The following is an 11,183-nucleotide window of genomic DNA, read 5'->3' as shown; positions in this document are numbered from 1 at the left end:
TGGCAGCCAGTTAACCCAAAATTATTTGTGTCCAAAGCAGTGAAACCATACACAATAAAAAATATTTATAAACGCAATCTTGCCAATTTTCAGAAAATAAATGTCACTGTTTGTTTTGGTTTGAGGTTATAATATCTCGTGTTTAAAAATATTATTTTTTGGCAGGCAGCTAAGAGAAATAAATTGATTTGGAAAAATGTCCAGACGACCAGAGCATCAAGCGCCACCTGAGCTCGTAAGAATTCAATACAATCTTTAAAGTTTTATAAGAATGCTTCTTCCATGGAACCAAAATAACGATGTTTGTTATTTTTCAGTTTTATAATGAAGAGGAAGCCAGAAAATACACACAAAAGTACGTATATTTACTTCATTTATACTGTGCAAGCCTATCTTTTGAGAAATATTATAATTTACATTTGTTTTCAGTTCTCGTATTATAGACATCCAAGCACAGATGACGGAAAGATGTATCGAATTACTGTTACTGCCTGAGGATGAACCCTGTCTGCTGCTGGATATCGGCTGCGGCTCCGGTCTGTCTGGAGCTGTGCTGGAAGAAAATGGCCATATGTGGATTGGCATGGATATTGCTCCCGCTATGCTCGGTATATTTTTAAATTTCCATTGCAGTCTAAAATAATGTTCTTTTGCTTTTACCGAACGGATATTTATGATATTAAAGTTGATAAATTTTTCTTTCTAAAATACCCAATCTTTCTATAAAAAAAAATGTATTTACCATTTAGATGTAGCAAGAGAACGGGAGTCTGAAGGTGATCTGGTTCTGGCAGATATGGGAGAAGGTGTTCCATTCAGAGCTGGTTGTTTTGATGGAGCTGTCTCAGTGTCAGCCATACAGTGGCTCTTTAATGCTGATAAGAAATCACATCATCCTGTGAAGAGGCTGTACAAATTCTTCAGCACATTATATGCCAGTTTGGTAAGCTGCTATAAAAAAAGCTTGAATGTTTTTAAACCATAATTTAATGCAAATAAAATTAAAAAATGTCTTTTACAGTTCTAATCTACAACTCAAACCAAACATAATTTATTGAAAAATGTTGATCTACTCAACACAATCATCTATAACTATAATCAAATATTTGTCATTTCATGTTTATGTGTTCTTAGGTAAACTTTTTAAATATAAACTATTTTTTTTATTTCTTAACTTGTTATTTTTCAGTCTAGGTCAGCAAGAGCTGTGTTCCAGTTTTACCCAGAGAATGAGAGCCAGTTGGAACTCCTCACCCAACAGGCTATGAAGGCAGGTTTTTACGGAGGTGTGGTCATTGATTACCCTAATTCTGCCAAGGCTAAGAAGTTCTTCCTTGTGCTCATGACAGGTGGTTCTGCACCATTGCCAAAAGCTTTAGGTAAGTTTAGAAATAAACTTTTACTTCTAAAGTTGTAATTCCCTTTTATTTTTGAACCTCAGGTTTTTAGTTTTAGCTTAATACACAGGACATTTTGTATTTCTTTGTTCAGGCACAGATGATGCTGAAGACAGTCTTCAGGTGAAATATGCAAAGAGGGAAGCATCAAGAAATGCTAGAGGCAAACCTCTGAAGAACACAAGAGCTTGGCTTCTAGAGAAAAAAGAAAGAAGGAGAAAGCAAGGGAAGGAAACCAAACCAGACACCAAGTACACTGGCAGGAAGAGAAGTGGACGGTTCTGAAGAAAACTTTTATGGTTAAGCTTTTATTGTATATTATTATATTATAAGAATCTAATAGAATATTATTTAAAAATGCTTTGTTCATTATCTATTCACAACATATTTCCACACAGTATCAACACCATGGCCATGAGTTTCCACAGGTACCATATTTGGAAGAGGGAATCTACATGCAACTACCACAGTGCCTGGGTTAGCTTCTTCAAGCAATTTCTTCTCAAACTGTTTCATCATTTGTTCCACTCCAAATATCACTATGTTCTCATAAGGTTTCATGTCAAATTTCCACAAATCCTTTCTATAGAACTTTGAGCCGCGGCATTGATTGTCTAAGAGAGACGCTATTCTTGCGTAATAGACCAACCAACGGTTCAGTTCTACTCCTTCAGCTTTGAATCCGAGTTTAGCAGCTGTAATTACAATTCTTCCATCCCCTGATCCAACATCTAGCAGTCTACCACTTCGCCCTGCTAACGCCTTTGTAACTCCAAGTATTTGATCTGTAGTAGCAGGCACATAAGGCAAACAAATCTTTCTGAAGGCAGGAGACACGAAAGGAATACAAATGATGCTAACTCCGACTGCTAAGCCGCCTGTTGTATATATTAAAGCTTTTCCAATGGGCGATAGTTTATGTGTACTCGTCGGCTCCGTAGTTTGAAGGTATTCAAGTTCCATGATTTTTTAATACATTCATTTCAGTTCGAGGTTATTTATAAATGAGGATACTTTTTGATAGCTAAATTGACAGAAACAGCTGATAGTTTATTTTTAAAATATCATGTATGGTTTGGATAGGTAACAGATGGGCAATCTACCCGGGGTATTTTGGGTAAAATTCAAATTCCCATCCCTACCGGTTTTTGTTGGTGTGGGACGCCTTTATGAGATTTTTATTTAAAATGAATGGCAACACTGACTGCAAACTGTCAAGTTTGTGATGTCTGCTGTCTATCGATCAGACCGGCTGTATATTACATTTTTGTGAAAATCTCGTAGTATTTTTAAGAAAATGACTGCCTTCGAAGAATTTGGAGTGCTTCCCGAATTGGGAAAAGCAATTGAAGAGATGGATTGGACGTTGCCTACCGACGTTCAAGCTGAGGCTATACCCCTGATTCTCGGTGGAGGAGACGTGTTGATGGCAGCTGAAACCGGCAGTGGGAAGACTGGTGCTTTCTGTTTGCCTATTCTGCAGATTGTATGGGAAACTCTGAAAGACATTCAAGAAGGAAAGACTAGTAAAATTATACAACAGACGTCGTCCGAGTGGACGATGTCTTTTTTTGACCGTACGGATGCGTTGGCAGTGACTCCAGATGGGCTGCGATGTCAGTCCAGGGACCAGCAGGCGTGGCACGGCTGCCGCGCCACTAAGGGCGTGCACACTAAAGGCGCCTATTACTATGAGGCGACAGTTACCGATGAAGGGTTATGTCGTGTTGGGTGGTCCACACAGAGCGTAAGTTCTTTTTAAGTCGTCTTACATTATAAGTTAGTAATATAGGTATAGTTTATAAAAACAATCAGAAGGATTCATGTTCTAAATCTAAATAATAAATTATATTTATTGCATTCAATACAATTTTATCAGCAATTTTAGTTCCACAGCTCAACTATATTGCACAATATTACTGTTTTAAAATTTAGCTTCGATCGCCATCGACTCGCAAAGAAGAAGTAGACTGTTTTATACGAGCTTTAGCCGCGACTTCGTATACATGCCACTTCGGTGGCATATATCTTTTGAAATCTTCAATATTTTGTTACCTGAATATGAATTGGAATAAAATTAGACTTTACATATGTGATTGTTAAAAAATTTCAGGCTAAATTAGACTTAGGAACCTGCAGATTTGGCTATGGATTTGGTGGCACAGGCAAAAAGTCCAATGCTAAACAGTTTGATGATTATGGTACTGCTTTTGGTAAAAATGATGTCATTGGTGAGTAAATAAATCTTATAAAACATATTCTAATGATCCCTATAGACTAAAATATTAGACCAAAATAACAATTACACAGAAAATTATAAAGGCTTTCATTTAAAATTAGTAAGTCTACAGGATAACAGTAACAACTTGAAAAATTGTAATATAAGAACAGGTTTTGACTTTTATGCTTTTCATTATAGGGTGTATGTTAAACTTGAACACTGGTGAGATTCGTTATGCTAAAAATGGTGAAGACCTTGGTGTAGCATTCAAATTAGACCACTCCCGGAAATCTGACTGCTACTTCCCAGCTGTGGTTCTGAAGAATGCCGAGATGAGCTTCAATTTCGGTACCACACCTTTTAAGGTAATCCTGCTCTTTTTGGCTTCTACAACCTATATCATAATATGTGCTTTTTCTCTCTTGTTACCTTCTTTTAGAAATATTTTTAGTACTTTTTATTTAAACTTTTCTCATAACAAATCTGCTTATAGTAAAAAAAAGATACTGATTTCAAATATATATAAAAAAAAATGTCTACTTGATTTATTAGGAATTACTTATTACTTATTTGAAAATATATCTGTCTAGATTTGAATTTAAATTATACTACACATTGATTTATACATTTATTTGAAACTTTCTTGAAAACAGCACACACCGCCAAAGGATTATGTTGCCATCTGTCAAGCCCCAAAGGAGTATGTTAAACAGAATGTAGTAACTGCTGGTGCTGCAACAGACTGTAAACCAGTCAACAATGCTCCACAAGCTATTATTATTGAGGTAACTAAAATACATTTGTATTGTTTTAAAGATAATTGTAGTTATGTGTGAAGACTAGAATGAATTTAGTAAATATTTAGCCTCATTTATAACCCAAAAGGCAAGTAGTTATTATCCTCAAAACATTATTTTGTTATGGCAACTTTACATAGACTGTTACAGTTATTGTTACCAACTTCGTTACAAAGTTCATTACACTTTATCCAACATTAGTCCAGACATAATCTGGAAAATCTGTAAACTTTATGACAATAGTTACCTACTTATTTTTTTATAATGTATTTATCTGTAGCCTTCTCGAGAGTTAGCAGAGCAGACCTTCAAACAGATCACCAAGTTCAAGAAGTACCTAGAGAACCCTCAAATCCGCGAACTGTTGGTAGTAGGAGGCATCAATGTGAAGGATCAGATCAACCAGCTTAATGCCGGCATCGACATCGTTGTCGGGACTCCAGGTCGTTTGGAAGATCTTATTCAAGGAGGTAAAGGTTTCCTATTGATATCAATAACTTTTTGATTATCATTTATCAGAATTATGCGTAAAGTTTCTTTCTACTCTATGGCACCAAGTCTTTGGTAAGTCCAGAAATCGTACACATATATACTAGCGTGCGAGAAGATAAGCGGGCTAAGCAACTGATTTCTATGTCCCAAATTATGAATAGATCACAACCTCATACTTAAACATTGCTCATACTTTGTTACGTCTGTAGGTTACCTAGCTCTCACCCACTGCCGTTTCTTCGTGCTGGACGAGGCTGATGGTCTACTGAAGCAGGGCTACGGCGAGATGATCGAGCGCCTGCACCGACAGATCCCGAAGATCACGTCTGACGGACGTCGTTTGCAGATGGTCGTCTGCTCAGCAACGTTGCATGCGTTCGAAGTCAAGAAAATGGCGGTAAGTCGTTATACTGGTTTAAATGTTAGTGGTTAGATTCCATTTTCTTATTTTTTTAAGGAATGGCATAAAAAGGACGAAAGCTACAACAAGTGGAGGAGAGGAGACCTACATTCAAAGATGGATAGATGAAGGGCCACAAAGATGATGTTATTCATATGTATGATCCATGATTTCCAACTATTGGTTTTAAGAGCTACTTGATTCATCAAGCACCTGGGAATGAGAAAGAAATGTTTTAATTTGATTGCCAAAGTAATTGCTATATTTACTTGTAATTCCCAGGAAAAACTAATGCACTTCCCCACGTGGGTGGACCTTAAAGGCGAGGATGCCGTCCCAGAGACAGTACATCACGTAGTGTGCATCGTTGACCCTCAAAAGGACCGCTCTTGGGAGACTTTGCGCAAGTACGTCACTAATAAAGTACTGGTTACTTTGACAAAAAAATACAAAATGATATTTCTGTGGAAACTTCTAAGTCTATGAGATACAAATTGTATAACAGATGATTTTTTAATAGGCACGTACAAACAGACAGTGTACACGCGAAAGACAACATTCGCAGTGGTAATATGACGCCCGAGACGTTATCTGAAGCCGTGAAGATCCTCAAAGGCGAATACGTCATCAGAGCCATCAGGGAACACAAAATGGACAGGTGAGAATGTCTTTATATTAGGTAGATATTGAATGTACAAGCTTTGGTGCTGTATAATTTTTTTTGTCCAAAATTGGAATTTAAAACATTTTCAATCAAAAAAATAATAACTAGACCAAAGTAAATTGTAATTACGAGTATGATGAGGATGACTACTTAACTGTTAAGTTTAATAAAGCATACCCATTCATTTATTTTTACAGGGCAATAATTTTCTGTCGCACAAAGTTGGACTGCGACAACTTGGAGCGGTATCTGGTGTCGTTCGGCAGCGAGTTCAGCTGCGTCTGCCTCCACGGAGACCGCAAGCCCAAGGAGCGACAAGCCAACCTTGAGAAGTTCAAGCAGGGACATGTCAAGTTCCTTATCTGCACTGACGTTGCCGCACGAGGCATTGATATCAACGGACTACCTTTTAGTGAGTATCTGAGGAATATTAGTAGGGTTATGTTTATGTCGCAACGGGATCGTATAAGGGCTTCGTCAATTCTGCTGCGTGCGATCGCTCTCTCTCGCTCTAGCAAATGACGTTTCTTAATAACAGAAAAGGATAGAGGTATAAGAAAGTGCGATGAGGTGCTGACAAATGTGGTTTGACCCTAATCCGCCATATTACATTACGGCTAGTCGTTTTCCAAGAACATGGCCGTTTTGTACATATAACAATGGAACCACTATTTTGTCAAAAGTGCATGATCTTAATCTCTCATCTTTTTTACGAAGTGTAAATCAGCTGATCTGAGTGTGACCCTCTCCCTTTGTCTATCGACTTATCTACTCGGGCAACACTGGGTACAGCGTTATTAATGGCGTCGCGTATGTTATTATTTAATGATTATCGTGGTAGAAAGGGACAAACACAGTGCCAGAAGCGCAAAGTATAATCTAGGAAAATATGCTGCGTTATGTCTGAGCATACCTCTGGCACTCCACACAAAAATCTTATTCTTACCATGTGCCGTCTAAAGGTGAGTATAGACTACAACATTTACTTGTAACAGAACAACGAGCCGCTCTGTGATATGTTCTAGTGTATCATCCTCTTACGAACTAAACGTCGAGCACGCTGGGCTCTTTGTTACAAACCAACGAGCATATTGGTGTAACATTTCGTCGAGCGTATTGGTGTAAAATTTCGTCGAGCCACGAGTGCGGGCGATGCGCGATTTTAAGTCTAACAATAATTGCACACCTCCAAGAGTTTGTCTTCTACGTAGTCGGTCCCAAAGTTCTGTCATATATGAAAATAGTGATAAAATAAAAAGTACCAATAAATTTATAAAAATTTATATATCAATTTAAAGTATATTTATTAAGAAATGAAAATAACTTAAAATTATTCGAAATGACCTCCCTTGTTTTTAATAACTTCCCTCAAACGCCGCGGCCAGTCATCTATCGCAGCACGCACCATATTCATGTCTATTTCAGCGACGGCTTTAATTATGGCTGACTTCAGGCTCGCCAAATTTTTGTGGGGTTTAGCACAGACCTTGTTCTCTAAGACCTGCCAAATTTTATAATCCAGAGGATTAAGGTCCGGACTGGAGGAAGGCCAATCTTCGTGTCTAATAAAGTCAATTTTTTGATGGTCGAACCAGGCTTGAGTAGTTTTGGCTTTGTGTGCAGGCGCAGAATCCTGCTGGAAAACGAAATGATGTCCTGAAAATAGCGTGTTGGGCAGATCTTTGACAAGCCGATTCAAAACCGTCTCTTGGTACACTTTTGCACTGGTTTTGACACCTTTTTCGCAGAAATGAACCTCCGTTGGCCCATAGTAAGAGACACCTAACCAGACCATCACTGAAGATGGATGATGCCCATGTTGAACCCGCGGAACTTTTTTTCCTGCTTCTTCAGAGTTCTCTGCGTACACTCTATCGTTTTGCTTATTGTACTTTTCTTCTATATCAAAAATTTTTTCGTCTGTAAAAAGTATGTCACGGTGTCGGTTTCTCGCGTACCGTTTTAATAACAACCGGGATCTTTTGAGTCTAATTGCTTTCAGGCGGGCATTAAGTAAGTGTCCACTCTTTTTCTTGTATGCTCGCAACTTAAGGTCTTCGTTTAAAACCTTTTTGACTGTTTTTCTACTGACCCCCATCTGCAAAGCCATCAGTTTCTGTTTTCGGACAGGATTTCTTCGTATGCGCGCCTTTATCGCTTTGATCACTGCTGGTGTTCTTGCGGAGCGAGGCCGGCCAGTTCTTTTCTTGTCCTCAACACTTGAGACTTCATTATACCTATTTATGGTACGATACACAAACCTAAGTGTTATTTTCAAATTTTTGAGCAACTTGAAAATGGTACTCGGCGAGTGTCCACAACGATGCAACGCTAAAATTGCGATTCGGTTTTCTTTCAAGGTCCACTCCATCGTAATAAATCACGGCAAATGATCATTTTTTGTTTTAAAATAATTGTCAAACATTCAAAAATGGAACGCCATAAAATTTTTCTAAAAGCATGTTCGAAATTTAAAAATAATGTGCCTGTGACAGAACTTTGGGACCGACTACGTATTGTAAATGTTCATTTGCCACCATCTTCTATTTCTATTTTTCTTTTTTCTTCTAATATAATTCATCAAGATAAACGCAGCACACGCAGCTTGTAGGTCCGACATTTCAAAAAAGAATGAACGCAAGGTACAACGAAATGTTGGTAAATGCACACTCGCTGTGAGCATTTACCCGTAACATAACGCCGAGCATTCGCAGGAACGTTACATTACATGGAAATGCTTTGGAAACTGAGCTTTTGCCTGTATTGTATCATTCGTAAGAACGTTACATTACACAGAAATGCTCCAGAAAATGTTATAGTCTATACTCACCTTAACACGTAAATGCGAGCGAAACACTAAGACTTAAAGTAACCAGAGGGGGTGAGGTCGTCGGCGCCCGAAACGTATTAGTGCGGGGCGAAGAGTTACCGTTCTATACGTAGTATTCTTTATTCTATGGCAAGAATGTTATAAAATTTATTTATTATTTCTCAGTGATTAACGTCACTCTACCAGACGAGAAATCCAACTACGTGCACCGCATCGGCCGTGTGGGTCGTGCTGAGCGCATGGGACTCGCCATCAGTCTCGTATCTTCTGTTCCTGAGAAGGTAGTATAAATCATTTAACTATCCATTTCTTATACTTATGAAAATTCATCTTATTTGATTTCAATCAGCAATTTATGGCGATTTTGTCCTTTTGTTCTATACCCAAAAAGGTTAAAACGGGACCCTACTACTAAGACTTCGCCTGTCTGTCACCAGGCTGTATCTCAAGAACCGCAATTAGCTAGAGTTGAAATTTTCACAAATTATGTTTCTGTTGCCGCTATAACAAAAAAAAAACAAAAAAAAATAAATACTTAAGGGGGCTCCCATACAATAACGCGATATTTTTTGCCCCTTTTTGCTCGATATCAATAATGGCACCCGGATGACTTTATTAATAATCAATTTTAAATAAAATGTACATTTAAGGGGGCTACCATACAAAAAACGATATTTTTGCGATATTAGTGTACCTACTGTTGTTTACCTAGTCAATGGTACGGAACCCTTCGTGCGCGAGACCGACGCGCACTTGGTCGGTTTTATTTTTTATCCCTTATCCTAAACTTCGCTTTCAACAATCTAATCCCCTGTCTACTTTCACCTTATAATAAACAACGGCATTGCAAAGTTTCTGTGTTAAGGTTTGTCCATGTTGTAGAATTTTTCCTGGGGATAGTAAATGACATGTGGTATTCCAGGTGTGGTACCACGGTGAATGGTGCTCTTCCCGAGGCCGCAACTGTTGGAATACGAATCTCATCGACGACAGGCCCAAAGGATGCTGCATGTGGTATAATGAACCGCAGGTAACGCCACAACATTACTCTGACAACTTAGTAAAGACCTTGCGTTTTTGCTTGAAGATCTTGCGTTTCATATCGATTTCGGCTTTTGTTCTTTTCAAACTCAAGTTTTGTCGTGTTAATTTCGCACTGTAATATGTAGTCACTGTGGTCCAAACAGGGAGCGCCGGTTTGAACCCCAGTACCGAACTTGCATCAATGAGTTATTTATTCATTTATTTTTAGCGCTATAACACAGCTCAACTATTAAAAGGAAATACACCTCGCCACTTATCACGTTGGTCTAGCAGCCCGGTGAGGTGTGGGTACTTAGTTCATCTTGCGATGGATGTACCACTGACTCCCCTAACTCATGCCTATTTCCCACCGGGGTAAACAGAGACTATAGAATTCCATTTGCTTCGATCCTGACACGCTTCTCTCATGTAAAGTAGTAAGTAAGTATGTTATGTAAAGTTATAAGACCGAATGCCCTTTTAAAATTCAAACCCTACTGTTTTACTATTGTGCCTGGAAATCTCGAAGTTACGAGGTTAATGCTAAACTTTTGGTCTATTGCAGTATCTAGCAGACATCGAAGATCATCTGAACATAACCATCCAGCAGGTAGAACCCGACCTGAAAGTGCCCTCCAACGAGTTTGACGGGAAGGTAGTGTACGGTCAGAAGAGGAAGCAAACCGGCTCTGGGTACCAGGTATGTGATCTTTATACTGACTTGACTTTTCGCTGGGTAAAGAGATTACTCAAAACATAATTCCTTTTTTGAACCAAATAGAGCAATCTCTCATGATTTCTAGTTGCGAACATAACGTAGTGTCGTATTCACTGATCGTCAAATCAAAGACCATTCTGTTATAGGGAACAGACAAAAAGTTTGACAACTTATACAACTCAACATGATAGTCTCGATACCCCATATTGAGTTATTTTAGGTCCTTTGTCTTTTAGCTATATTGAGAATATAAATTACTGTTTTACTTTGGACATATTATGTATTTTCGTGTGTCTTCTGTTTCAATACGTAATCTGATATGCTGGTTGCAAATTGCGAGCTACGTTAGATTAGCTGTCTGCACACAACTCTGGACAGCCGAGGTCAAACTAGCTTAGCTAAGGTTGCTGCCTGCAACCTGCATTAATTACCTTTTGCTTTCGTTCTCAGGACCACGTGAGTCAAATGGCGCCAGTGGTGCGATCACTACAGGAACTGGAATCACAAGCGCAACTATACTATCTCAAAATGCACCATAATGTCACCATTGCATAAACATACAACACTATGTATTTGATAAGTTTATTTATACCCTCAATAAATATATGCTGGAAACAGACTGATAAAGTTGTTGTGATTAT

At 38.4% G+C, this 11,183-nt stretch overlaps 3 protein-coding genes across 3 annotated transcripts; 2 read left to right on the top strand and 1 right to left on the bottom strand.

The window, feature by feature from the left end:
* The first annotated feature begins 77 nt into the window (after window positions 1-77).
* On the top strand, window positions 78-1,757 carry LOC126376050 (probable 18S rRNA (guanine-N(7))-methyltransferase). The gene is made up of 6 exons (XM_050023215.1): window positions 78-235; window positions 318-355; window positions 430-608; window positions 750-943; window positions 1,190-1,379; window positions 1,492-1,757. The coding sequence occupies exons 1-6, from the start codon at window positions 197-199 to the stop codon at window positions 1,680-1,682; spliced, it is 831 nt and encodes a 276-aa protein (XP_049879172.1). The 5' UTR covers window positions 78-196; the 3' UTR covers window positions 1,683-1,757.
* LOC126376069 (ATP synthase subunit C lysine N-methyltransferase) lies at window positions 1,698-2,453 on the bottom strand. The gene has a single exon (XM_050023236.1). It carries the CDS (start codon window positions 2,358-2,360, stop codon window positions 1,767-1,769), a length of 594 nt encoding a protein of 197 aa, XP_049879193.1. The 5' UTR covers window positions 2,361-2,453; the 3' UTR covers window positions 1,698-1,766.
* A 150-nt stretch (window positions 2,454-2,603) lies between these two features.
* On the top strand, window positions 2,604-11,161 carry LOC126375994 (ATP-dependent RNA helicase Ddx1). The gene is made up of 13 exons (XM_050023134.1): window positions 2,604-3,144; window positions 3,511-3,628; window positions 3,817-3,983; window positions 4,272-4,403; window positions 4,696-4,885; window positions 5,117-5,304; window positions 5,590-5,714; window positions 5,828-5,965; window positions 6,169-6,383; window positions 8,967-9,082; window positions 9,724-9,831; window positions 10,390-10,524; window positions 10,993-11,161. The coding sequence occupies exons 1-13, from the start codon at window positions 2,695-2,697 to the stop codon at window positions 11,095-11,097; spliced, it is 2,187 nt and encodes a 728-aa protein (XP_049879091.1). The 5' UTR covers window positions 2,604-2,694; the 3' UTR covers window positions 11,098-11,161.
* Window positions 11,162-11,183: the final 22 nt, after the last annotated feature.

This window comes from Pectinophora gossypiella, chromosome 20, assembly GCF_024362695.1.
Source record: "Pectinophora gossypiella chromosome 20, ilPecGoss1.1, whole genome shotgun sequence".
Classification (NCBI taxonomy): Eukaryota; Metazoa; Arthropoda; class Insecta; order Lepidoptera; family Gelechiidae; genus Pectinophora; species Pectinophora gossypiella.
Note: the sequence above shows the minus strand (reverse complement) of the source record. Positions and strands in the feature narration are given on the sequence as shown.